This window comes from Rissa tridactyla, unplaced genomic scaffold (genome assembly GCF_028500815.1).
Source record: "Rissa tridactyla isolate bRisTri1 unplaced genomic scaffold, bRisTri1.patW.cur.20221130 scaffold_427, whole genome shotgun sequence".
NCBI lineage: Eukaryota > Metazoa > Chordata > Aves > Charadriiformes > Laridae > Rissa > Rissa tridactyla.
Window position 1 is genome coordinate 11,047 of NW_026529637.1, and position 27,393 is coordinate 38,439.

Below are 27,393 nucleotides of genomic sequence, written 5' to 3' on the forward strand. Positions count from 1 at the left end.
CTCCCCGCACCCCCTATCCCACCTCCCCAGTTCTTCCCAGTGCTCCCAGTACCAGCCTCGCTGCAGGCAGAGTACTGGTCACCCCCCGAAAGAGCGGAGGGGGTCCCTAGGGGGGGCACCGAGCACCCCCCTCCCCAGTCCCCGCCCCCCCCGCCCCAACTCAGTGCCCTCGCAGAGTCCTGTATCTTTATTACTTTTATTTAAACGCCATTTCAAGCTTCTCCTTTATTATTCTGTTTCCTCTTAAAACAGACCCTCACCCCCGCCCCCCCCTCACCCGGGGAGGGGCAGCCAGCGCTCAGGGAGAACCTTTTTTTTTTAACCTTTATTTAAACCAAACGGCAGCGCTGGGGGGGGCGGAGGGGGGGGGCTGGACGCCCCCCGGGTCCCTCGCTCCAGCCCAAACACGGAAAGTTCCCACCTTGGTAGAAAAAAAAAAACAAAAACAAACAACCCAAAACAACCCCAAAAGAGAGTTGGGCGGGGGGGGGGTTCAGTAGAGCCGCAGGGCGCCCACCGTCCTCCTACAGTACAAGCTTTTTTTACAACGTACAAAATAGATCAGTAACTACGGTTAATGTCGTGTGTCCCCCCCCCCAGGGACTGTGAGTAAATACAGAGAAACCGGCCCGGTGCCAGCAGTCGGACGGGGAGTGTGTAAGGCAAAACGTCAGCCAGAGCGCCCCCCCCGCGGCCCCAGGTCCCCCCATGCTCCCCCCCCGCCGTGTAGGAAACAGAACAAATGAGCCCCCCCCCGTAACAGCACCCCCGGCTTCCTCCCTCCACGGACAATTAGTGTCTTCTCGTTAAAATGTTCCAAGTTTGGTAATTTAGTGTTAAAAGCCGGGCTGCCACATCCAAACCCAGCAGGGTGAAAAGCCGTGGGCTGGGGGGGGGGGGGGGCGTTTTGGGGTGCGATGCAGCGGGGTGGCATCAGGGACATCCCCCGGTGGGAGCAGGGATGGGGGCGTCCCTCCCCCCAGCTGCCCCCCAGGCCCCTGCCCAGCACCGCCGGGGGCTCCCTGGCTGGTCCCACTCGCCCCCCCCCCAGCCCGGCTCCTCCACTGGCTCCTGTGCAAAAAAGCAATCAGCTGCGGGGGGGGTAACGAGGCCCTGCCGGCCCATCCCGGCTCCCCCTTGGTCCGCCACCGGCGCAGCCGCTGATCCCGCAGCGCGTCCGTCTCCCAGCCGACCCCAGCTCCTCTCCAGGCCCTTGCTCGGCCCCGAGGGATGGGGCACGGGGCCACCTCCGGTCCCCAACAGCTGACCACACGCGGCTCAGCGGCCGCCCCAAGTCCTCGTGGACCCGGGATCTGCGACGAGCGAGGAGAAAAGGATCCGTCGGGGTTTGCCAGCGCAGTCACCGAGTCCCGGGGCGGGGCGGGGGGGCACGTAGCTGAGGGTGGGCTGGCAGAGAGAGCAGGGCTGGGAGCATCGGCTCGTCCTGGCGCAGCTGGGAAAACCGAAGAGGCAGGGAGTTTCTCATGCAGGATCCTGGGGGGCAGGTGATGGGGAGGGTCCGTCTGAGAAGGGGGAGGGAGATCCGTCTCTCTGCTCAGGAACAATCTGCCTGTGCAGCCCGCTTTCACCTGGGGATGGGGGGCAGAGGGGGGGCCCCACGCGTAGCTGAAAGAGAAGAAAGCCTGTTTGAAACCAGAACCCGCACGGAGGTGGCTGGCACGCCGTGCCCCACGCTGCTGGGCTGCCCCCTGGTTCAGAGATCACCCCTCCAGTGCTCCGCAGAGCGGGATGCGGCACGTCCGCTTTCCCTCCTCCAACCCCCCGCCCCGCGCCGGCTCCCCCCCGCCTCATCCTCCCCGCAGAGATCTGGAGCCTGGGATTTGCGACTGGAACCAGCCGCTGCAGCACGCATGGAAAGCTCAGGGCTTTTCAAATCCACATTAAACATTCATCGCTCTAAAAATAAACGAGCATCCCATTCTCCCCGGAGTCTCCTGCGGGATCCGCAGGGCTGACGTGCAGCAGCGGCGTGCAGCAAGGGCACTTTGCACCGCGCCGGGTCCGAGCGCCACCGCTCAGGGCCCCATCCCGGGACACGCAGGGGCTCTTTAACCCCCTCCAGCCCCCGCCCAACTCCAGCTTCAGCCACGGGGGCGGCTGCTGGGGTCCTTTTGTAACCGCTCCAGCACCAAAGGCGCTTAGCGCAGGCAGGAACAAGCCCTGCGGCGCTTCTCTGCGCAGGCTGAGCAGGCAAAAGAGGGGGCAGGTGCGGGGGGGGGAACACGACACACATCCGCACAGCCCAAATCCTCGGGGCCCCCCCCCGAGCGCAGCAGGCTGCCTGCGGGGCTTGGCACCACGGGGAGCACGTGCACGCCCCGGTGCAACGCTGCTGCAGAGAGAAGGACATGGATCGTGCAGAGTCCTGGGCTCCTAATCCACCCTGCGCAGGGACAAAAGGACAGCGGGTGGCCATGTGCTGTCACCTCCTGCCACCCTCGAGAGCGCGGGAGGGGAGCCAGGCCACACGGGACAGCAGGAGACCTCCTCCCCTCTTACCTCTGTTTGTTTTGCTGGGGTAGATTCTCTGGAAGTATTTATATTCTTCTGGGGCTGGGAAGTCTTCGACGGGATGAAAGGAATATTTGGATTCAAAGTCATCTGCAGGGAAGGGGGAAATAGGGGCGGGTCAGGCTCGGGATGAGCACAGCTAAAGCTGAAGGGCTCCAACACCCCCCCACACCCCGCCCCTGGAGAACAGCAGATCCGCACCCAGGGCCCCACTCACCCAGGAACGCTCTGACGGTGGAGATGGAGTCCCGGTGCCCATTCCGCACCGGCGGAGGTGGCGGCGGCGGCCCGGCTGGCGTCCTCGTGGGCGGCGGTGGCGGCTTCCCTCGGCTGGGGGGCTCGGCGGAGCCGTGCAGTCTGTAGGGGGGCGGAGGTGGGGGGGCATCACGCCCCCCATTTCGCAGTATCGGTGGAGGGGGCGGTGGGGCTGCAAGGAGAGCTGGGTCAGCAGCGGCACGGCCCACCGCAGCCTGCCAAGGCACGGCATCCCCAGGGCAAACCCTCCCTCCGGCAGCAGGGCCAAGGACATCCTCCGCGGTAGCTTTCCAGGCCAGCTGCGGAGCCAGACCGCACCGGCAGCCAGCGCGGCCGGCCCAGGGATGCTCCTACGCGCACCCAGCAGAGATTTCCTGCTCATTCCTGACATCTGCATTCCTCCTCCTCCTCAGCTGCAGCGGAGGGGACCGGCCAGCCCGCACACACGCCCCCCTGCCCCCGGCTCACCTCCCACCCCCAGTGGGGCTGCTCCAGCCCCCACACACTTCCCAGCCCACACCTCTGTACAAGAGGGATCTGAGGGGCAGCTACGAGCCCGCACAGGCAAGGATTTGAGGCCAGCGGCTCCGCACGGAGGCAAGATGCTGCCTGCTGGGGCTGGGAAGCCACATCTGCACTGCCACTGAGGCGGCAACAGGACCCACAGCCCCTCCGACCCACCTCTCGCTCCTGCCCAGCCTCCCACGGATGCACAGTGGCAGTTCATGCTCCTCATTAGGCTAATTACACACAGACTAACAGAGCAGATCCCCAGCCGTAACTCAAAGGAGGGATTCTGGCAGGGCCGGAAGGACAGAGCGGCTTGGCAGGGGACCAGGCGGGAGCTGCGGTCTGGACGCAGAGCCCAGGAGTGCGCCGGGGCGGGGGGGCACTGGGGCAAAGCCATCGCCACTCCCAGCAGTGGGGACACGCTCGCACCCAGCTCCCTGTGCACAGGGGGAATGGCAAGCGGTTTTCACTGAGCCACAGCTTCGAAGGGTGCCCGACTCCAAAACCCTGCACCAGCGTCGACAGAGCCTTCATCACCAGCTGCGCTCTGGCCCGTGCAGCGCCAAAACCAGCCCAGAGACGGGTAGGACAATTCCTGGGCGCTGAGCGAGGTTGTCTGGCTGCCACCGCCAAGGGAAAGGCTTCTCCCTGCTCTGCTGCAGCTTTTTGTCACCACCCCGGTAACATTTAGGAAGTTCAGGGGAGCAGCCACAGCGTATGCAGCTCTGGCTCCACCATGTTCTCGCATCCCACCCCAGGACAACACACCATCCTCACAGGCAGCAGCTGCCCAGCCACAACCCAGGCGTGAAAGGAGCTGGATAATCAGAGGACAGGACCAGGGACACGTATTAAACATGACAGTCCCGCTACTGCCCCTGGCTCAATCCCTGCTCCGACTGCCACGAGCAGGAGAAGCTTCGCTGTGTCCCGGTGCTGACTCTTCCCCTGGCATCTCCTGCCAGCCACCAAACACCCCGGGGGCAGGCAGCCACAGCCTGACCCACCACGGCGCGAAGGAGCCGGGCCCAGCAGAACGAACAGTTCTTACCTGCTCCCCGGCTGGGGGGGTCTCTGGCCGGTGGAGGGGGGCGACTGCTCTGGAGAGACGGGGAGGCTGAAGCAGGCGGTGGTGGCGCCAGACCCCGCAAAGGGCCCGGCGTCTTCCTGTGCAAGGAGTTGTGTCTCTGCGGCAGCTCCGGGGCGGACTCGATGGGGCTGGAAGGGCCGTTGGGGACACCGGGGGGTTGCCGATAAGGGGGTGGCGGGGGGGCGAGAGACTGGCCCTGAGCCCCCGACCCCGTTCGGATACTGACTGGGGAGGGAGGGGGCTTGATGGGTGGTGGGGCGGGGGGTCCATCCCTGCTCACAGGCAGTCGCTGTCCCGGGGTGGGTGGCAGGGGCTTCTCCCGGTTGTAGGAAGAGACCTTGGCGCCGTGCGCCGGTGGAGGGGCGGGAGGTGCGGCGGCACGGCGTCCCGGTGGAGGGGGCGGCGGGGCGGACGAGCTGTGTTTCATGCCGGTGCTGCCGGCGGTGTTGGGCCGGGAGAGGTCCGGCAGGGAGGGCCTCTGCGTGCGCGGCAGCTCTGGGGGAGAGCCCCGGCTGTTGTCACCATCATCTTGAGGTCGGCTGTTGCTGGCCGGCACCGGGGGCCTGGGGGCGGCTGCTCTGGAGCCGGGGACTTGCAGGGTTTGCTTACTGGAGCTGTCTGCGGTGAAAGAAAGCAAGAGTGAGTGTCCAGGCACGGCACGGGACAGGAGACAGCAAGAGCGACGTGCTTCATCCTCAAGCCTGCGCAGAGCCAGGGCAGCCTGCCTGCTCGGCCGAGCGGGGCCAGACCGCGGGGAACGCTGTCTGGCACAGGCAGGGAGCTGGCACCGTGCTCAGCCACACACGGCTCCTCTCTCACCACTGCTATTCGCGCTCTGGCTGGCTGGAAGGCAGGTTGCCACAGAAAATAGCAGAGAGAAATGTTCATCAACACACGCGACTCTCGGGCCCTCCAAGGGCCCTGTCGCGGGACACTGCGGCACGGAGAGAGCGCAGCTTTCCTGCGGCCACACATAGGGTGTTGATTTGGGGTCCCTGTCTCTAACCAGCTGAAATCCCCAGGCAAACACAGCAAGATCCTCAACCTCCACCTGCTCCGGGACCTCCCCAGGGAACCCCCAGGCAAACCGCAGTCAGACGGCCCTTACCTGAGCTGTCCTTCGCTCCCACGGGTCTGAGCTTGGGCACGCCGCCTTGGAAGAGGCCGCCCTTTGGCTGGATCGCAGCTGAGCTAGAGCCGTAGCTGCCGCCACCACTGCCCTTGGGTTCTGAAATGAAAGAGGCAGAGAGGTTAAGCCTGGTATTACCAGCTCCTCCAACGAGGAGCTGCTGGAAACCAGATGGGTGAGAGCCCAGAAGCCATCCTGAAGGGCACGGCAGCACCCAGCATGGGGCTGAGTGCCTCCCAGGGACATTCCAGGCAGGTACTCACTCTCTAGGATCGGTGCACTCCGGTCATTGATTTGTGTCACTTTCTTTAGCTTGGTCCCTTTACAGATGTCCTGCAGGAGAGCCCCACGGCCCCGCTGCTCCTCTCGGCTCAGTTTTGGAGGCTCTGTGTTCGCCTGGAGACAAGCAGCAGCTCAGCAGGAGCTCATCTGTACACATGGACACCCCGATCCACAGCCTGACCCCACCTTCCCGCTTCTCCTCTGCCAAAGCCAGAGGCACCCCCACCCCCTGCCAGCAAACAGCCTCCTCCAGGTGCTCTCTGCAAGTGATGGGGTTGCCCCAGGGGGTCACGCTGCTGCCTGACGGGAGAGGTTGAGACCCCGTCCCACCTAGCCCCGAGGCCCAGCTCAGTTACAGCCACGTGCCAGACCCCCTGCTCTCCCCCCACCGTGAGCTGCCGTGGAGGAGAAGACACTAATGCAAAGAAAAGCCACATGTAGCCCCTTCCACATACAGAGTCTGCTGCAAGGGAAACTGAGGCACAGCCCGGGGTCACCTGAAGCTCTTGTAGGCCGGGCTCGAGGAGGTCCAGAGACCAGGGCAAGTAGCACCACGAGGAGACAGGCCAACTCCCCACCCTGCAACCAGCCAGGGCAACGGGCAGCTCCCTACCTGACTGAAGGTGGGAGGCGGCGGGGGGCCAGGCGGTGGTGGCGGGGGAGGAGGGATCGGCATCCTGGCCCAGCTCCCAGCGGCTCTGGCTGCTCAGTGCTGGGGACAAGCCTGGTCACTCATGCCTGCAGGAAGGGAGGAAGCGGTCAGGGACTGGAGGGGAAAGCTGGTGAGCTGGTCACAGAGAAACACGGCCCCAGGCTAGCTTGCTAGTGCCCTGTGCCTGGAGCTCCTCAAGTGGGGCAGAGGCTGGGGCTGCCCTCTCCCAGATGGCTCAAAAGGGCTGCCGGGTTCTCCCAACACCCCGGAGGAGCATGTCCCAGAAGTGGGAGCCAGCACGACCCCGCCACCCCAAACCACCAGGGCCCTCACCCCAGCACAGAGTCCGCAGCTGAAACCCAGGACGTTTTTCACGCAACTGCCTTGCTCAGCAGAGAAAACCCGGCCAAGCTAATCCTGCGCCATCAATCCAGCTCCTTTATCTGCAGCCGGAGGCTGCTCACGTGGAAGTGCGACAGGAGCTGAAAGCCTCCAGCCCGTCAGCAGGCACCACGGCCAGCCCTGGCACGCGTCCCCAGCAGGCCCCTCCAGCCACGGCCGCCGTTAGATCTGCCAGACGGATCACCGAGCAAAGGCAGACGAAGCGGCGCGGTGCTGTCCTATGGCTTGCGCAAGGAGAGACGTTCCCGTCCCCGAACAGCCCTGACAGACAAAGCAGATTTTCCAAACCACTCGGATCTTACGTCGATAACCTCCCAGCACCCTGAAGGCTGGCTGCGCCCCACTCCATTTCCACAACCCAAAGCCCCCCGTGAAGCTGCCCCAGCAAGCAGCGAAACAAGCCTTCCCAGCATCGATCTGATGATATTTCAATCCATCTCACGCCCAAATCGCACGCCCAAAATGAATCCGTCCCGCACCACGGCTTACCTACAATGGCTCCCAGCCCGCACAGCGCTTCATCAGTGGGGCTCCACAGAGCCCATCAGGTCCGGTCGGCGCCGGAGACTGAGCACAGAGGAAGCGGGAACAGGAAGATGAGCCTGAATCACCGGGCGATCACAGGACAGGCCCCTGGCAAGCTCGTGCCTCTGACAGCAGCACAGGTAAGGCCGTCCCGGCCGCACCAGCTCAAGGAATAGGAATGTGGTGACTGGAGGCCTCACTCGCCACCCCGGGAGTTTCGGGTGCTCAGGGCAGATCGAGAGGCGGGGGATATATGCCCCTCTCCAGGCCGCACATGTCTTTCCCCCAGGAAAACCTGTTCCTTAACCACTGGAGGGGACCACAATGCCAACACCAGGTAAGAACCCAATAGTTTCACACCTTGAAGCTTCCGACTTCTGATCCCTGACCTCCAGGGCAAGCGACCAGAGTGGTCACAGATATACCCACCATGACAGCGAAAGTTTCTTTACGACCCAGGCACTGAAACCTAGGTGCCCACAACCTTTGAAACGGTTTGTATCGGGCATTAAAATCCAGATCCCTTCTGAGGCTCACCTTCGACTAGGTAAACTGCAATTTACTGATGCCACAGTACACAGGAGGCCAGAATAATACCACGTCCGTCCTCACGTGTCAGACATTCCCACTCCCTGTCAGAGGTTTGAGAACAGGAAAAACGGACCGGCAGCATCGCTGCGATGCCAGCGGCTCCCCTGCCCTCCAGCAAACCACCAGCTCTCTGCCATTCGGGAAAATAAATAAATAAAGCGCCTTTTAATTAAAAGCAGCTCTTCTACCGAGTGAGAAACTCCTCAACTACAGACACCCTCATTGGGAAGACATTTCCCCCTCTGCCTTCTGGTGTTTTCCAAGTCATCTGAGATCTCAAGTTCTCTGGCGGCACCAGCCACTCCTCTGCAGAGCCGGGAAGGGCACCAGCAAAAACCCACCGTGACTCAGTGCGTCCTCGTCCACCTCACCGGGGAAGCCACCTCACTCCTGCCTCTCGGAAATGCACCTTCCCCTGACACTTATGGTGCCACTTTGCTCCGGACGGAACTCGAGGCCTTGCACAGAAGAGCCAACGTCCAGCGATTTCATCTTCAATCCCACCATGCCGGGCCGCTCCACAGACTGGAACGAAGCCCGACAAAGCCATTCAGCCTGTACCTTTCTCAAAGGAAGATCAGAGACGGCTCATAATGCGCTTGTCTGGGACGTGCCAGCGCTGCCAGGACATGTTGCAACAGGAGCGCTTTTCCTCCGTGCTCCTTCCCACCCCGCAGTGGGATCGCAGGGCTGGGACAGTGCAAGCTGCTGCTAGGGCAAGCGTGACGTCAGGGAGACGGCGTGACGGTGTTGCAGCACGACCAGCGGGAGGGGACGGGCAGGAGAGCCCCGGCCTTGTTTGAACAGCAGCAGCTGGAGGTAATTAGCAGAAATACAGCTGAGAAACGTGCCAGGTAATGAGACTCCTGACTTGGTCTCATGTGTCACAGGCCTGAGCCAGCACAGGAGCGGTGCCAGCACTGCGGGCCGTCACCTCTGCTCCCGACTCACGGGAACAGAAACACCCACATCACCTCCCTGTTACGCTCCTGCTTCAGCTGGTTACTCACAGGGTGACATTTCCCACCCAGCTCTGCACCTCGATGGCACTTGGGGTCACAGGAGCCCCTTCAGATACTCCCAAGACAGGGACACACCGCCTCGCCATATGCAGACGGATGGATGGGTTTGTCGGCTGCCAGAAAACAAGCGACTGCCACATCTGCAAGGGAAGCACGCTGCGCGGGTCCCCCCTGTTTGTCCTGCTGCCCCCCACCTAAGCCTTGGGTCAGGCAGAACAGCCAGGGACAATCCCACAGCAACATTACCTCCTGTAAGCACAGCCGAGGAGGAGAGGGGTATTTTTACAAAGAAAACCATGAGTCATTATCTTCCCGTATCTAACATGCCCTTAAAATTAGTGCTGCACCGAAACCCGCATTCAGATAAAGGCTCTGACCTAGAAGAGGAAGAGAGGAGGGGAGAGAAGATTTTAAGCTAAAGCAGCTTGAGGATAAACTGGAGCTGAATTCCTGAGAAACAGGTCATTTTGTTTCAGCACACGGCCCCGTTCAGGTTGTGGATTAACGGCAAAGGTCACATTGAAAAACCAAAATCAAGAGGCACCGAACTCAGCACATGGTGGCTGCTGATTATTTCATCCCACGAGAAAAGCTGAGAGCTCTGGGTGGGAATGCTGGAGTGATCTGTGTCTGTCTCTAAAATAAAGCCTAGATCTTCAATGTTCGTGAAGACAGACACAGCTGATAAACATTAGGGGGACACAAGCTAAATCCTCCAAGAAAAGAAAAAAAGGGGGGGTTCTCCCAGCACTGCTTACCACCCCTTAATGTCTGGCGTATGCCTTATGGAAACTCTGCCCTTTGAAACAACGCTGCTCCGACAGCCGACTTCTCTGCATTTCTTCTCCTTTGTTCTTCCTTACCAGGGATCCTTTCACCAAGCCAGATCTGAGCCTTTGAGAGCTCCATATGCCGCGGCGGCAACTCACTGCGCTTGCAGGGAAAGTGGTTTGAAAGACCTGAATCAGGGCAGTGAGAGAGAGACACCCGCAAGATCAAAGCGCAGAGGAGAGCTCGTCTTCGGCTAAGCCAGGAGGGGCAGGTTTGCACGTTAGCTTTCCTTTTAAAATAAAAAACAAAACCTGAGAAAGCTGTGAGAAAACCGAGAGGAAGAAAACGTGTGAAAAGCTATCACTTCAGAGGAAAGTTAGTTCACCGAAATCAAGGTGACCCTGCAGAAAGCTGCTCCCAGAGCTGCCGCTCGGCAGCCACGCTGGACCCCACCACCACCACGGCACCACTCGCCCCACGGCAGCACCGACTTTGGGGCAGTTGTTTCAAATCAGGACTCCCCTGCCAACCCTGGGTTCAAAACACTATTAAAAACTAAGAATGTTGCAGTCGGCAGTCACCCTGTCCCGTAAAACGGCTGGATTAGCCAGATCTGCCCTGGACAGGACAACACGCCACGTTTTTCAGGCATTTTTCAAGTCCCCATTTGCCGTGAAGTGAAATGAAATGCCTTCTCCAGCAAGGAGCCCTGGATTCTGCTCATCCCTTGGGGGGGGGGGGGGGGCAGTGTTTGCTTTTTTAACGGGACAGGCAGCAGTGACCTTCAGACGCCGTAAGCGCGTTTCCTCGCTTTTCAGGGGGATTTGGGCGCCGTGGCGGATTTGTATTTCACAGCTACCCTCGCTGCCGCAGCGAGCCTGCATTTGCAAACCCGAGATGAAGCGCTTCATCCTCAGGGAGGCAGCGGCTTTGAACTGCAGATCAAGAGGAATTTCCAGCCCTCTGATGTCGGCTGCAGAATGCGGCTGCACCGGTTTGGGGACGACTTCCAAGGCTGGACCTCTCAAACACCCTCCCTCCCGCCCCCGCCTCGCAGGGCGCCTTTATCTTCCGCCTCTTCCCATCCGAACCCTGATTCCTTGTTACCCTGAGCACAGTCCTTCCAAATTCAGACCCTGTCCTCCAAAGCCTGACATTTCTGCCCATTCCTGAGGAGCAAGGGCTCCGGCAGCACTGAAGATGCGACATAAATAATTTATCCCGAAAGACAGCCATCGCAGGATTTAAGGTCATTCAGGCTTTTAAAATCGTATCAGCATGCTTTAAGAGAGCGAGCTGCCATCTCGATTTGGAGCGTCTCAAAGAGCCGGTGCATCTCTGCGTGCAGACAGACAGACACACTCCAGCCCCGCGGGACTCAGACGTTCACTGTGAATTATTAACAACCCACAGTCACTGACAATGCATTTTTAACAAAACCCCGAACACAAAAGTTTCTAACGCCTCGGGGCCGAATTCCACAGCCCTCGGTGGAGCCGCGGCTTCCCCAGCCCTGACCAAGGGACCCCAGAATCGGGCTGGCCTTTAGCAGCTTTCCACCGAGCATGGCTCGGTTCACTTGGCAGAGGAAACCTTTAATCAGGAGCGAGGAATCGTGTCCTGACATTAGGCTGCAGCAAAGGGAAGAGCAGGAAAAGCCCGTCCCAGGAGGGCCCGCGGACTTCCCTGCCTCTCCCCGTCCCATGTGCCAGGCGAGAAGGGAAAGGAAGCCGAGGAGAGAGAGGTGGCACACGAGGGGACCGGGCAGGAACCGCTCTGAGCCGCCACTCTCTCCAACGGACATCTCCGATTGTTCCAGCGGGAGGAAGCGGCGGGAGACACAGGGACTTCCCGGCTGCTTCGCTAGTGACCCACGGCTGGGAATAACGTGCTGCACTGCCCAAGCCTCGCAGAGAACAATACACTGCTGAATGGAAAGTGGCTCCTGAGACCAGTGGTGTTCGCGTTCTGATAAAAATGCCTTTTTATCAACGGCCAACACCCGCCATCCCCTTCACCGCAGGCTCCAACACCGTCTGCGCATTTAGAGCAAACGAAGCCTGCACGCAGGTGCCGACAGAGCCGGGAGCTCCTCGAGGTGCAAGGGGAACCAGGGAAATACTGGTTCAAGTAGGCTGCTCCAAGTAGGACAGGGAGCAGAGAAGGGCTCAAGCCACCTCCGAGAGCCTTTTAATTCCCCTCAGCAGTGCTGGGGCCCACTCACACAGAGTTCATTTAGAGGCAAGCACTAACGAGCCACCTCTAAGACTCTCCGCACAGCGAACCCAGCGCAGCGTCAGTCTTTGGTCTCTGCCAGGCCGCGGCTGACACGCTACCAGGGAAGAGCGAGGAACGAACCCACAGCTCTTCCGACCGTCACTCAAAACCGACAGCGTGCTAAGTTCTCTGTAAAACAGCACCAGGCGCTCTGTGGTGCAGAGCTTACGGCACCGGCAGCTTACACGGGAGCAGGCAACCAGTCTCCAGCTCCAGCCTGCCACCCTGAGTTGACACCGTCTGCTGCTGCAGCGTCTGCCGACATGGCTCTGAGTCACAGGCAGGGACAGCAAAATGCCCAGGTGAAACCCTCTGCCAAAAAAAGCACATTAATCGGCGAGGGCCCCCGCTGAAGGCCACGCTTCAAAACCAAACCCCCGCACCAAGCTTTTCTCCCAGACTCACCCCCATATCCGAGCGGCTGGCAACAAGCCCACCCACCCTCCGGGCAGAAGCGATGCCAGGCCAGCGCCGAAGGACTGACATTTCTGTGTCTGAGCGGTGGCCCTGCCCTGGTGTGTGGGCCCAACAGGCAGCATCTCCGCAAGAGGTCACGGCACCATGAGAGCAAATGGGCTGTGCTGGTGTTTTAGGAGAAAAGCCAGTGGTCTGCCCAGTCCCCCGGCCCCCACCCAGAGAGTTCAGTTACAACCGTGAAAAAAAATCGCGGTGAAAACCCATGAGCTAAACACGCGCGCTGCCTGGAGGTCTGCTGCTCGTAAGCCTGCATGGAGAATAACTGTGCCTTTAAAATACCACAGGACCGGCTCCAGCTTAAACCCCTGTACCAGCCTCCGCCTGCGCTTGGGCAGAGCGCTTAAACATGCCTGAGACCCCGCAGTGCCCCCGCAGCAGCTGCCCCCTGCTCTGCCTGCAGCCCTTCCGCCCCTTCGCGCACAAGGCAGCGCCCAGGGCTGGGCTGGCCCCCCCTGCCCTGGCCAGGAGCCTCCAGGACACACACACCGCCCCCCCCGGGGTATCTCCCACCTCCTGAGTCTGTGATGCTCCCTCCCTCCTCCTCCACTGACTTTTAGGGCTTTCAGGAGGCTGAGGACAGAGTCCCCCGGCACTGGTCCCTTTTGCCACCCCTCTCCTGCAGGCCGGAGGCGCGGGGGCTCTGCCCACCAGCCTCCCGTGACGACTCTTTTGCAAGAGCTGCCCCAAGCCCGGCTGCAGGAAGCAGCCCTGAAGGAGACGAGCGAGAGCCGGGCTGGAGCGCAAGGTCTCCTGCTGTTCCATGAAAGCCGGCCAAGTATTCTCAGGGTTTTCCTAGGCAAAGGCCAAGCAGAGATGCGCTGATTCGCAATCCAGAATACACAGGGGAAGTAACCGAGGCAGAGTGCAAGGCGCTGGGTGCCATCGGGAGGTGCCCACTGGAAGGGCACAGTCCCTGCCGCAGAATAAAGTCACCCTGAACCACCCCAAAGGCACAATGGCCTCACAGAAAGGAAGCTGCCGCTCGGAAAACCATCGCTGACTGCTTCGAAAAAATTTAATTGGCTAAAGAAATGCATCTTTCCTCTAACCAGATTTGCACTCGAGAGTCATTAGGAGAAAACTGACAAGCTACCATAGAATACCCAGCACTTAAGCGTTATTTTGAGACACACGGATACACTTGATGTTTGTGCAAGACCCTAAAGCTACAGAAACCTTACGAACGGGGGCTGATCCAGGCTGCAGCATCGATAGGGCGGCGTACGGAGCCCTCGCTGGGGCAGGAGGCCGAGGGTGGCGAGGGCCCGGCGGCAGCTGCAGCTGCGGGAGGTGTAAGAGCGCGAAGGAAGCGCCTGTGTCAATGCCAAGGGGAAACCAAGCCAAGCCCCGTCAGAGCGAGTTCTCCGCACAGTCGGATCCACACTCGGCTGCTTTTCAGGTCGGTAGGTGCCAAGAACACGCTGCAAATTTACAGCCGGCGCAGAGGGAGAGGAGGGCTTGCTTTGAGATGTGATCTAGTAACGGGGTGTGACAGACAGAGAGACTCATCGATGGGGTCAGACAGTTCTTGCAGATGCAATCCCATCACTCCCAGCTCCCGGGCAAAGCCAGGGGCACCTGCGGGCCACTGACCCAGCCTCCAACCCAGGCGAGGGAAGATTTAAGCCCCACACCTGCAGGAGGAAAAACCACTGGCCAGGCAGGGAAGGTGCCCGGCTGCTCCAGAGGAAGCAGAGACAGGCCCTGGGAACAAGCAAGCGCCGCCTGCATCGCTGCAGGAGCAGCACCACGGCAGCAGGTCAGACCTGACAAGGACACTCGAGCGCGGCAGCACCGAATCCCGGCACGCAGCATCCCGGCACGACACCCACGTCTTTCCACGGCCCAGACTGCCTGGGGGCCACGCTGCGGGCAAGCCCTGCCCAGCGGCATTTGCAACTCACCTCACCTGCTCCCGCTGGAAAGGGGGAAGCGGAGCTCCCGGGGAAGCTCCGCACCCGCCCGGCAGCTTCTCCCCTTTCCCTGCGAGCATCCCTCCCAAGCAGCCTCCGCCCTGGGGGCTGCCAGAGGGAGAGTCTGCGCCCAGGGCACCACGGCTCCGGCTGGTGCGGCCAGTCCTGCCGAGCAGCAGGAATTTCTACGGTTATGGTATCACATGCGGGAGACTCCAGAGGAAGAAAGGGGATGGGCAAAAGGAAGCAGAGAGGCACCCAAGCCCCAGCATCATGACAAGACATTCAGTTCCACACCAAGAGATCCCAGCAGGTTTCGGCTCCCAGTACCACAGCCCCCCCTGAGGCTGGTGACAAAGAAGCCGGCTCAGCTCTGGAAAAGACCATTTAATTTTTGAACCAACCTTGGAACATCAGAACAAGGAGCAAGCCCTGGGAGCTGCACTCGTGCCAGAGCTGCCCTGGCAAAGCCCGCAGGAGAAACCAAAAACACTCAGCCCCTCGTTAAGAGGGCACCTTCCCCCTGCTCCCTCCGCCCACCTTTGCTTCCCAGCAGAAAGCTACTTCTTTGGCAGAGCAAATCTGCCTTCCTTCCAAGCAGCCAGATGTAAGTAAGTAGGTCAGACAAGGACCAGAGCGCCTCGACAACAGCACTTTAAAGCAAAGCAAAGCGGGAAGCGAGCCCTGACCTGGAACGTGCCCCGTCACCTTGGCGCTGGCGGAAAGCGGGGGGGGACTGGCGTTCCTCACCTCGGAGGTAACGCGTTCAGCAAGAGCGGAAAATCCAACAGCAGCAGAGTGGCTCTCTGCACAGCGACTGTTGTGTCAGGGTCTAACACCCTGTGGCTGCCGCGGCTGAAAGCTTTGCAGCCTCGCACGTCTGCCTCACCAGCCAGCCTGCCATGGTGCGCAACCGCAGACCTACTTTTAGTCGAAAAATTTAACTCAAACAGACCCAATTCACTGAGAAGGGAGGCAGAGGGGCGGGCAGCGGTGGTAAAGGCGGCACTGGCCAGCCGTGTTCCCCTCCGTGCCACGCTCACCTCTCAGTGCCGGACACGACACACGCTCCAGATGGCACCGGCTTGGCACGGCAGGGCCAACAGTTCCCGTTTGTTCCCGGCGGGACGGAGCCAAGCCCTCCCTCGCCCCCCACAGCACAAAGAGGGGTCTGTGCTCCGGGCCCCAGAGTGGCCATGGGAAAACAGGCTCTGCCTTTGCATTCCAGCAGCAACGCGCGGCTGCGAGCGGGAGAGCCAGTGGGGAACGCAGCCGCCGTCACGCGAGGTGCAAAGAGGGGATGTCTCCCCGGGGGACTCGGCCAAAGCAGCAGTGCCAAAACACCTTGGGGACACGACACACTCGATAAGCCGAGACAGGCAGGAACAAAGGCAGGCAGCAGAGCTGTGAAAAGCAAAGGACGCACTCGCCAGGTAGCTTTGCCCCGGAGAGCACGTCCGGGTGGATTCACACCTCATCTGCAAACTGAGCCGACTCCTTCGGCAGCGGAGAGAGTCGGGTCAGATTAGATCCTCTCTGGCAGCCATCAGCGGGGCAGCGACACTCCACACCAGAGATCAGGCTGGGCCAGAGCAACCCGGGCGGGCACCCATCCGCAGCCAAGTCTGCCAAAGGTAAAACGAGGCCGATGTGGGATCACGGCACCTCTCCAAGGGCTCCTGTTCACCCCAGCGTGCAGGCTGCGGTTCATTGAAATGACTTTCATGCAAAATCTCTGCCTCCACCTGGCCAGAGAACGCTGCCACACTGGCTCCTCACCGTCGCCTTCCCACTGGCCAGGGTGGCAGCAGCCCCCAGTCCACGTTCCGCCCAGACGGCGGGGTTGAGAAATCCGGAGCAGGGCAGTCATGAGGCATTCAGCTCCCCACGTCCACCCGTCAGCTGAGGGTCAGGAGGCAGCCGGCATCTCCTCCTTCTGCATCCCACCCCACAGGCCCCAGAAACGCTGCCCAAGTCCAAGCAGGTGGGGGGGACAACCTAGGGCCCCCACCCAGCTCACTGCCGCGGGGTAGGTGGAGCAGAGCCATGGTTAACAGCAACGGCGACTTGAGATAAACCCAAAAAACTCTGAGCAGTATTTGGAGGATAAGCTGGTTTAGAGCATGCTGGGCTCACTGGGGGGTTAGCTGCCCCGAACCCGCTCTGGTTGCTGCCTCCCCCAGCTCTGGACTCACTGCGGCTCCTCTGTGACAGGACAAACCCAGAACAAGCAACACCTTGATGGGAGCAGAGCCCCGAGCAGGGACAGCTCAGTGGCCAGGCACACCAGCCGGACACAGCTGGGATCGTCCCCATGCGGCACACATACCCCGCAGCCTGACCCCATCCGCGTCCTGCCCATGTCACAGCCGAGGACATCGAAGCACACAGGGAATGCTGTGAACAGAGAGCCAGGGTGGGCGAGAGCCGCTTGCTGTGACCAGACGCACACTCAAGGGCAAGCGAGAACCGCATCAATTCTGCTGAGTCTTTGCGGGAGGAAAAGCTGCGTCTGCTCATGCCACGGCGCTGCTGCTCTCCCTCTGTCCCAAAGGACACAAGGAAAACAATCAGCCACTTATTTTGTTTGCTTATAACCAGGGCTCTGGAGGGGTCTGGAGCACAAACGCGCAGCAGGAATTCGGTCCTCAAGGCTGGGGCGCTGCCTGGGCAGGGGCAGGCGCGCAGTACGGCTACGTGGGCAGGGAGGGCCGGCAGACTGGGAGCACGCAGCCGTGGCGGTGTTTACCCGGAGCAGAAGGGAGAGCTCAGCCTCCACCGTGGCACTCACAGCACTTTGCTGCCCGCTCCGGGCTCGGATTTTCATAGGCAGAGGCTGCTCGGGCCGCAGTTTGCCAGGGCCAGGCCCAGAGCAGCGACCAGGCGTTGACACTGCCTTGGGGACTGCGGGCCTGGGAGCATCGTGTCGCCCAGGACGGCACAGCCGGTCACCCAAACCTCCCATGGTGGATGCCCACACACGGACGCGGCCCCCTCCCTGCTCCCCCGGCGAGCACCGTTGGAGGGGGGCGAAGGGAAGAGCGTGAGGGGCTTCCTCCCAGAGAGGCAGAGGGAGGATGCCCGCAGAACCCCCCCCGTCGCCCCCTGCCAACACCCCCCCACAGCACAGGGGCTCCCAGCTGCACCAGGGCCTCCCCTGGGAACCGCCCCCCCGCTCCCAGCCCAACCGTCCCCATCTTCCCCCCCGGCAGGGCCCAGCGCACCCCCGCCCTCACAGCACCCCCAGCCACCCTCCCGCACCCCGAAAGCGCCCGGCACACCCCCTCCTCCCCACAACAGGCCTCAGCGCACCCCCCAGGCCCCGAACTCCGCCGCTGCCGGGCACCCCGCAGCCGGTCCCGGCCTCCTCACAGGCCCCCTGCACGCCGCACGCCCACCCCGCGCCACCGTACCCCGCACCGAGGCCCGGCGGGCCGCAGCCCCGACACCACCCAGGCCTCGCAGGCCCCGTCCCGGTGCCCCCCGCGCTCACCCGCCGCCCGCGGCCTCCTCCCGCCGCACCCGGAAACGCGGCCCCGCGGCGCCGTCCGGCCTCCAGCCGCCGCCAAACAAAATGGCGGCCGCGCCCCCCGCTTCCTGCGCCTGCGCCGGCTGCACCGGATGTGGGCGGGGCGCGGCGGCGCGGCGCCGCCATGCTGGGGAGGTCGGGCGGCCATGGCGAGGAGCGGCGCAGGGTTCTGCGGACACCATCTTGGGAAGGTCAGCCCTCCCCTACCGCGACGGGGACGCCCCGTTCCGCGGGCGCGCAGAGGAGCGAGGGGAGCGCGGCGGTACCGGGGGTGCGATTCGCCGCCCCGGGATGAGCTGCCGCTGCAGGCCGGGAGTGCCCCGGCCGAGCCCAGCTGACGACGCCAGCTCCGCCATCCCGCCACGTTGGGAAGGTCGGACGGAACCGTGGCGGGCGCCATGTTGAGAGGGTCGGGTGGAACCCTGGCGGCCGCCATATTGGGAAGGTCGAGTGTCCATCCCGTGCCCCCCCGCCCGTACCGCATCGCCCCGGGGAGGGGGCACCCGTGACCCTCCGCCCCCCGCATGACGTGACGTCACCCAGCAGCACGGCCATGACATCACTCCCCAGCATGACATCAGCAGACGGGCGCCGGGACAGCCTTTTATTGGGGCTCTGCGTATCCCCCGCCCCGGGCTTTACTTTTTTCTTTTCTTTTTTTTTTTTTTTTTTTTTTGCCTTTTTTCCTCCTTTTTCTTAAAAAATAAATGTACAATTCCAGACGGCGGTTCGGTACAAAATATACACGTCTGATGAGGGAAGGAAGGGGGGGGTGTCATGTACAAAAATAAAGGGGGGGGGGGGTCCCTGCACCCCAGCCGGGGGGGGGGGGGGGGGGGGCAACGGGGTGCCAGGGGGGATGGGGGGGAGGGGGGGGGGGGATGCGTCCGGGGTCCCCAAACGCCCCCCCCCCCCCATGCCACGGGTGGGGGGCAGCGCCCCACTGCAACCCCCCCCCCCCCCTTGCCCCCGCTGGGGCCCCTGGGCAAAGTGCGTCAGTGCTGGGGGGGACGCGGGGCCCCCCCCGGGGCAGGGGCCCCCCCCGGGCTCACTGGGCGCCGGGCTCCAGCTTGTAGGAGAGCTCGAAGAGCAGGTTCTGGTTGTCGATGACCCGCAGCTGCCGCACGTAGGCCTTGGTCTGCAGCTGCCCCGGGGAGGCCTCCAGCTCCAGGCCTGGGGGGGGGACAGGCAGCCCCCAGCACAGGGCGGGATGGGATGGGATGCGGGAAAGGGGATGGGGATGCGGGGATGGGATGCAGGGATGGGGGAAAGGGGATGGGATGCAGGGATGAGGATGGGATGCAGGGATGGGGGAAAGGGGATGGGGATGCAGGGATGGGATGCAGGGATAGGGGAAAGGGGATGGGATGCAGGGATGGGGGAAAGGGGATGGGGGAAAGGGGGATGGGGATGCGGGAAAGGGGATGGGGATGCAGGGATGGGATGCAGGGATGGGGATTGGATGCAGGGATGCGGGAAAGGGGATGGGGATGCGGGGATGGGAGAAAGGGGATGGGGATGCAGGGATGGGGATTGGATGCAGGGATGCGGGAAAGGGGATGAGGATGCAGGGATGGGATGCAGGGATGGGGATTGGATGCAGGGATGCGGGAAAGGGGATGGGGATGCAGAGATGGGATGCAGGGATGGGGGAAAGGGGATGGGATGCAGGGATGGGGATGCGGGAAAGGGGATGGGGATGCAGGGATGGGATGCAGGGATGCGGGAAAGGGGATGGGGATGCAGGGATGGGGATTGGATGCAGGGATGCGGGAAAGGGGATGGGGATGCAGGGATGGGATGCAGGGATGGGGGAAAGGGGATGGGATGCAGGGATGGGGATGCGGGAAAGGGGATGGGGATGCGGGAAAGGGGATGGGGATGCAGGGATGGGATGCAGGGATGGGGATTGGATGCAGGGATGCGGGAAAGGGGATGGGGATGCAGGGATGGGATGCAGGGATGGGGGAAAGGGGATGGGATGCAGGGATGGGGATGCGGGAAAGGGGATGGGGATGCGGGGATGGGATGCAGGGATGCCGGAAAGGGGATGGGGATGCAGAGATGGGATGCAGGGATGGGGGAAAGAGGATGAGATGCAGGGATGGGGATGCGGGAAAGGGAATGGGGATAAGGGGATGGGGATGCAGGGATGGGCATTGGATGCAGGGATGCGGGAAAGGGGATGGGGATGCGGGAAAGGGGATGGAGATGCAGGGATGGGATGCAGGGATGGGGATTGGATGCAGGGATGCAGGAAAGGGGATGGGGACGGAGGGATGGGGATGCAGGGATGGGGATGGGATGCAGGGAGAGGATGGGGATGCAGGGATGCGGGAAAGGGGATGGGGATGCAGGGATTTGGGAAAGGGGATGCGGGAAAGGGGATGGAGATGCAGGGATGGGATGCAGGGTTGTCGGGAATGGGGATGCAGGGATGGGATAGGAATGCAGGGATGTGGGAAAAGGGATGGGGATGCGGGAAGTGGGATGGGAACGGGGGACGGGATGCGGGGATGAAGGGATGGGGATGCAGGGATGAGGGAAAGGGGAAGGGGATGCAGGGATGGGATGGGATAGGGATGCAGGGACGGGGACGGGGATGCGGGGACGGGGATGCAGGGACGCAGGAAGGGGGGCGCAGGGGTGAAGAGATGCCGGGATGAAGAGCTATGGCGATGTGGGTCCAGACACATCCCCGTCCCACAGGGCCAGCACCGGGGGTGGCGGGGCCACGCACACCCCCCTGTCCCATGGGATCAGCCCCCTCCCGCAGCGCTGGCCCCTCGCCCCTGCCCGGCCGGGCCTGTGGGGGTCCCGCCCCCCCCCCACCCCGTACTCACAGAGCGGGCGGCTCCGATACTTTCGGATGGTTCTCACTTTCTCAGCGATGCAGTGCTGGGGCAGAGAGCACCCCCCCTGTCAGCCCCCAGCCCCACGGGACCCTGCCCGGCCCCCTGGGGCCCACCTGCCCCCCCAGACCCTGGGGACTGTCTCCCCTCTGGGACCCTGCTGCTCACCCTGGGGCATCCCCACCGCCAGGGACCCCCCCAGGGCTGCTATTCTGCACCCCTGGGACCCCCACCCCCCACCCCACTGCAGGGCCACAGCCCCTCGGTGGGGTCCCCCTTCCCTGGCCTCACCCCGGGGGTCTCTCTGCCACGTTCCCCCCCCATGGCGAGGGGCACCCACCAGTTTCTCCACGTTGACCAGCCCATCCAGGAGGGTCTTGCTGCCTTCGTGCAGGAAGGTCAGATCTGGGGGCGAGCAAGGGGTGAGGGGGGGGGTCTCGTGGGGCAGCAGCGAGACCCCGGCCCACATGGGGTGCGGGCAGCCCCCGTGCCCCCCCACCCCCCCTCACCTTTGAGGATGAGCGGCACAAAGGGGATGAGGGGGGGTTTCATCTTGGCCAGCACCTCGCGGTAGGTCTTGTGGTTCCTGCAGGGGTCCTGGGGGCAGGAATTGGGGGGCGGGGGAAGGGGGGTCAGGGCTGGGGGGGGCGCAGCTCCCCGTGGGTGCCAGCACCCGGCCCTGGACCCCCCCCGCCACACTGGCTGCCACAGGACCAGGGCCGTGGCCATCACTGGTGGTCTGGGAGGGGGGGGACAAGGACACCCTGGGACGGTGTGGGAACATCCCCCCCCCCGCCCACCAGCTCCCCAGATACCCCCTGGAAGGGGCGGGGGGGAGGGAGGGGGGGCACAGGGGCCCCCCCAATGCCCGCAGGGAGCCCGGGCACCTCTCACCGTCAAGTTCTCGAACTTCCGAAACAGGTTCTTGAATTTTCCCGGGAGCTTCTGCAAGACAAACCCGGGGTGGGCAGCCATGAGCACCCGGGGATGGGACCACGAGCGCTCAAGGGAGGGCCACGAGCACCCAAGGCCGGGGGGGGGGGGGTCAGGAAGCACTCGGGAGGGGGTGTCCAGGGCACCCCCCCAGCCCCTCACCTCCCAGGTGAGGCGCAGGCGGCTGATGGCGGCGTTGTTGAGCCCGATGACGATGGCGTAGAAGGACAGCATGTCCTGGTTCTGCTTGCATCTGGAAGGTGGGGGGGGGGGGGGGGGGCGTAGGGAGGGTGAGGGGGTGGTGGGGGGGGGGACACTGACATCGCCCCCCTGTCCCCGCACTCACATGGCGGCGATCTTGATGAGCTTCTTGAGGAGGTGGGCGCGCTTGCCCAGCGACTCGCAGAGCAGCAGCTCGGTGCCCACCCAGTGCTGCACCTCGCTGCAGCGCTGCAGCAGCAGCTCCAGGTTGGCCGTCTCCCGCCGGCCCCGCTCCCCGTGGAACACGTAATCCACGAACTCCAGCTGCCGGCGTTGGGGGACACGCGCACACACATCGCCAGGGGCCCCCCCCAGGCACGGAGCAGCCCGTCCCCGTCCCCATCCCTGTCCCCGTCGTCCCCCCCAAGACCCTCCGCCACCCCCCGCTACCTCGTGGATGCAGCGGAAGAGCTCCCAGTGGAAGGCGGTGAGGTGGTTGGCGATCTCCTCCGGCTCCGCGCGGTGGATCTCCGTGTCCCCCGGCACCACCTGGATCTCCTCGGGCAGCGGCACCTGCGAGGGGACACGAGGACGGAGACCCTCGGAAGGTGCTGGAGCAGGCGGCTGGACCACGGGGGTGACCCCTCTTCCACCCAGGGGGTCACTGCAGCGGCGGGGGCTGGGGGGGGGGAGGCTGGGGGTGTCCCGGCACGGCGCGGTGCTCACCAGGGAGTCGAAGGTGTCCCTGGTGCAGGCGAAGAGGTGGCTGTTGATGCCCAGGGTGGTGAAGACACACTCCTCGCTGGGCTGCAGCACCGCTTTCTCTGCGGGCAGAGCGCGGGCAGGGGGTCAGCGCCGGCCGGACACCCCCCCCCCCCCCGCCATTCCCTGCCTGCGACCCTCCCCCGCCCCCTAACCCAGCCCCGCGGGCACCTCCGGACGAGGCCATGGTGACGAGGATGAGGGCGTCTTCGCGGGCGCTCTGCTCCTCCGAGTACTGCAGCTTCTCGGTGACGGAGGTCAGGATGTCCTGCACCGAGGCCGAGAGGCGGCTGCGGATGGTGACGTACGAGTGGTCGGGCATGTACACGCGGCAGAAAACTGGGGAGAGGCGAGCGGGGTGTCAGGGAAACGCCAGATCCCGCACCGGAGCCGGAGCGTACCGGAGCCCCGACTGGGGAAACTGAGGCACGGAGCAGGCAAAGCCTCTCACGGCCGCCGACGGGACGGGGAAGGGACCCCCGTCACCCGGCCACGGTCACTCACTCTCGTCGGAGCCCCGGAAAGCCACCCGCGTCTGCAGGCACGAGTCGATGCGACGGAAGTGCCTGAACAGCGGCTTCACCTGCTTGTTCGGGGGGGGGCGTCTCGTCGGCCACCCTGCGGCACCGGCGCGGGGTCAGGTGAGGCTCCGGCACGGCTCGGGGTGCGACACCCGGGGGTGCTGGCCGTGCCGGGGCCCCGGCACGGCCAGCACCCCCGGGTGTCGCACCCCGAGCCGTGCCGGGGTGCTCTGCCAGAGTCGGGGGGGGGCCAAACCCCCCACCCAGGTCCTTTCTCATCACCAAAGGGCTGCTAATGAGCTAACGACCCCCCCCCCAGCCCCTGGGCATCCCCCGGGACCACAACTCCCTGTCCCTCCCTGGCACACCCCGACCCCCAAGACCCTCTGGGGACCCCCCCGTCCCATCGTCCCCCCCCAACTCAACTCACTTGAGCTCCACGGTCTCCACGAGCTGGTGCAGCTTGAGGATGTCGTCCTCCAGGTCATGGTAGAGGGACGTGTCCTTCATGATGAGCAGGTAGAGCTCCTGGGGGGGGTGGGGGGTCAGGACTGGGTGGGATGGAGTGAGAGAGGGGAGGGGGGCAGCAGGGTGGACCCCCACCTTGATCACTTTGCCGGCGCTTTCCTCCTCCTGCAGCAGCCCCTTGTAGGTCTCGAGGAAATGCAGCAGCACGGCCAGCACTGCCCGCTTGCGCCGCAGCCCGGCCCCCTCCTCCCAGCGCGGCGGGGGGCTGCCGCCCGCCAGCACGAAGGTGGCACCCGTCAAGGAGGTGCCACGGCAAAGAGGGACCCCGGCCTGCGGCCACCCGCTGTCCCCGGCCACCCCGCTTCCGAGCATCTCCATGCCCACCCCGCTGCCCACCTTGTGCCCAGACCCCTGCCCTCCTTGCGGCACCCCCACCCTCGCGGCACCCCAATTCCCTCCTTGCCGTTCCCATGTGTGTGTTGTGTCCCCCCCCCCCGCCATGCTGCCCTCCTCCTTGCAACCCTACGCCCACCCCTGTGCCACCCTCATGTCCCCCTCCATGCCCGACCTCGGACCCCTCCCCACAGCCCTCCTGCCCACCCTCATTGCACCCCGGTGCCTTCCTCAGACCCCTCCCCATCGCACCCTCATGCCCACCCTCGTGGCACCCCAACGCCCTCCCCGCACCCCCCCAACCCCCCCCACCCCCTCGCCCCCCGTGGCCCCCCCCCAAGGATATTGCTGGTGCAGCTGCTGCAGGAAGCGCTCGGTGGGCAGGAAGAGCGAGTGCGTGAGCACGATGTCGTCCAGCAGCGACTCTGGGGGGAGACGGGGGCGGGGGGGGCAGGTGTGGGCACCCGGCTGCACAGCCCCCCTACCGACACCCCCAGAGCCCCCTCCCCGACACCCCACACGGCAGCGGGCAGCCGAGGGGAGCGATGCCAATTGCCAAGACGATGCCGGGAGCCGCCGAGCCCAATGCCGAGCCCCCCCCTCCCTGCACCCGGCACTGACTCACGGACCCGCTCCCAGCCCCACAGGGCCACCGGGGCCCGGCAGGAGCGCGGCGCAGGGGCAGAGGTGCCGGCAGGGCAGGACCTGAGCCACGACGCCCTGGCATTCCTGCCGGCCCTGGCGAGAGCCCGGCCACGGGGAAACGAGGACACGGCTCAGGGCAACAGGGAAACTGAGGCAGGCGGCGGCAACAACTTCAGGCAGCCGCGCTCCGGGCACGCTGCGCCAGTGCCTGCAGTGGGGCTCTCTGGGCCAGCACAGGAGGCACCGGCCCTGGGGAGGGTGTTTTGGCCCGTCCTGGCCGGGAGAGTCGCGGGGCCGACGCCGGTGGCGGTGCCCAGCAGTGCCAGCACCCAGCCACCGCCGCGACCTTTGGACGAGGCACCGCTCCTCGTGGAGCAGCCCTCGACCCTGGGACCCGAGCGGGTCTCCGGCTGGATGGGTGCCCAGGGGGCTGTGCCCGTGCGCCCCAGGGATGCCGTGGTGGCACCCTAGTGCCCCCACAGGGCCCTTTCAAGGTCCAAGGACCCGTCCCCGCAGGACGGGCTGTGCCGAGCAAACCCCTGGCCACCTCCAGTAACCCGGCCACGGATCTGTGCCAAGCCGGGGCTGAGGCTCCCCCGACACAACCGCGCCGGGGCACAGCGCCCGTGGGGAATGAGCTGCCACCAAAAACGGGACACGGCAGTCTGGGACACAGGCAGGACCCACGGGCCCCCCCAGCCCAGCCCCCCAGCACCGCAGGGCCGGTGCCCCACGTCCAGCATCCTGCACCCGCATCAGGGCTGGGATGAGGAGGGGCGCCGGCAGCGTGGGGGCGCCCCCAGGGCAGGTACATGGCCCCCAGATCCCCCACCCCACCTGCCCCGGCTGCAGCCCCCTCCCGGGCTCAGCCTGGGGGGCAGAAGGAGCCAAACACACACCCCCCCTCCCCGCTCCTGCAGGGTGCAGTCCCCTCCAGCCCTGCCTCAGTTTCCCCATCCCTCTGCAGCACCCACAACATCTCCCAGAGCCGCAGGCACCATGAGCGGGCGCAGGGATGGCTTTCCCGCACCAGGAGAACGTGGCTGGTGGAGCCCCCAGACCCCCACACTGGGTCCTGCCCCCCCCCGGCTCCCCGCCAGCCCGGGCACCGCCGGGCCGGGCCTGGCAGCATGTTGGCACAGGCAGGGCCTGGCGCTGCCAGTCCCATCTCGCTCCTACCCGAAAGGCTCCCCAGTGTCGGGGGGTGAGCCCCACCCTGGCCCCGGGCGTGCCTGGATCGTGGGGCTGGCAGCGGGTCAGGGTGTCCCACTGCCCCCCAGGACACCCCACATCCCAGCAGCCGAGCGGGGTCGGCCGGAGCAGGGATCCCCATGGCGTGGGAGCACTCCCAGCCCGGCTCCGTGCATCCAAAACCACCCCGGCATGGGGAGCCGCGGCGGGACGGCAGCGGGGCGCGGGGAAGGGGTGTCTGCCCGGCCCCCCCCAACCGCTGCGGCTCCCGTCGGGGCTAATTTTAGCACCGGGAAAACGTTAAAGATTAACCGGGAGGCTGATGGCTCCGCGCGGCGGCAGTCGGTGCCCGGCCAACCTTGGCCTCCACTGGGCCTGGCGCTGCCACCGAGCTCGCTGCCACACTGAGCCCCCGCGGTACCCCCGGGACCCCCGCGCACCCCGCAACGCCCCCGCGCACCCCGCTGCCACGGGCCACTGGGGACCCAACCTGACCTTGCCACCCCAACCGGGCACGCTGCTGCGCCCTGCGCGGTGCCACCCGCCTCGCCCCGCACCCGGCGCCCCCGACCCCGCCATCCCCCACCCCGACGCCCATCACCGCATCCCCCGGGCAGCAGCCGGGCGCCCGTCAGCCACCCCCGGCCCCCCCGCCCAGTGCCGCCCGCTGCCGCATCCCGCCTCCCCTCCAGCATCCCCCGCCCGCGGCGCCCCCGCAGCGCCTCCCGCCGGTGCCCCCCCCCACCCACCCACCCCCGTCCGCGCCCCCGGGGGTCCCGCACGGCCGCCCCCGCCCCCCGGTACCTGCTCCGCAGCCGCGGCCGTGCGCGCCGCCCGCCGGCAGCCGCTCCAGCAACGCGGCCAGGAGCCGCTCGGGGGGCGCGGGGGCGGCGGGGCCGCAGCCGCAGCAGCAGCGGGCGGCGGGCGGCGGCTCCGGGCTCGGCGGTTCCCGGTCCCGGTCTCCCCCCGGGGACGGTTCCTCCGGGGAGCGGAGCGGCGCCTCCGGGGGCCGCAGCTCCAGCCAGCGGCCCTCGCCCCCCGGCTGCGGCCCCGCCGGCCCCGCCGGTTCCTCGGGGGAGGGGGGCGGGCGCGACAGGCTCTGCCGCCGCGGTCCCGGTACCGATCCCTGCCCCGGTGCCGGTCCCGGTGCGGCGGCGGGGCGGGCGGGCAGGTGCGAGCCCGGCTTCTTCAGCAACTTCTCCAGCGGCTTCATGGCCGCCCGGGCGCGGCGGCGGCGGCGGCGGCTCAGGGGGCCATGGGCGGCGGCGGCGGCGGCGGGGAGGCTCCGCTCGGCTCCCGGTCGGGCTCGGGCCCCGGCGCCGCTCCCCGCCCGCCGCGCCGCCGCCAGCGCCAGCGCCCGCCCCCGCCGCCCCGCCCCGCCGCCGCCCCCGGCCCCGCCGCCGGCACCTGCCCGCCCCCGCCGCACCGGCAACGGCACCGGGGACCGAGCCCTCCCGGGGATGCGGTGGC

The 27,393-nt window shown here is 64.9% G+C and overlaps 2 protein-coding genes across 6 annotated transcripts; both read right to left on the minus strand.

Moving 5' to 3' along the window:
- Nucleotides 1-725: 725 nt before the first annotated feature.
- On the minus strand, nt 726-18,021 carry WIPF2 (WAS/WASL interacting protein family member 2). Of its 5 annotated transcripts, XM_054187526.1 has the most exons (10): nt 17,922-17,978; nt 16,758-16,971; nt 15,902-16,053; nt 6,412-6,536; nt 5,780-5,912; nt 5,496-5,615; nt 4,349-5,005; nt 2,750-2,959; nt 2,521-2,622; nt 726-1,626 (listed from the first exon to the last, which is right to left on the minus strand). In XM_054187526.1, exons 4-10 carry the CDS (start codon nt 6,472-6,474, stop codon nt 1,586-1,588), a joined length of 1,326 nt encoding a protein of 441 aa, XP_054043501.1. In that variant the 5' UTR covers nt 6,475-6,536; nt 15,902-16,053; nt 16,758-16,971; nt 17,922-17,978; the 3' UTR covers nt 726-1,585. The 5 variants fall into 5 exon arrangements, with proteins under 5 accessions (XP_054043501.1, XP_054043503.1, XP_054043502.1 ...); XM_054187528.1 differs by lacking the exon at nt 15,902-16,053; XM_054187527.1 differs by lacking the exons at nt 15,902-16,053; nt 16,758-16,971; nt 17,922-17,978 and adding exons at nt 6,784-7,113; nt 7,342-10,050.
- Nucleotides 18,022-18,944: 923 nt separating this feature from the next.
- On the minus strand, nt 18,945-27,136 carry RAPGEFL1 (Rap guanine nucleotide exchange factor like 1). Its single transcript, XM_054187529.1, is given in 16 exon segments — nt 18,945-19,130; nt 20,801-20,855; nt 21,150-21,214; nt 21,319-21,406; nt 21,704-21,754; nt 21,905-21,995; nt 22,089-22,267; nt 22,394-22,516; nt 22,670-22,767; nt 22,877-23,044; nt 23,210-23,306; nt 23,308-23,323; nt 23,657-23,754; nt 23,830-23,980; nt 24,434-24,512; nt 26,728-27,136. Coding segments are annotated over 16 exon segments (1,893 nt in total). The 3' UTR covers nt 18,945-19,005.
- Nucleotides 27,137-27,393: the final 257 nt, after the last annotated feature.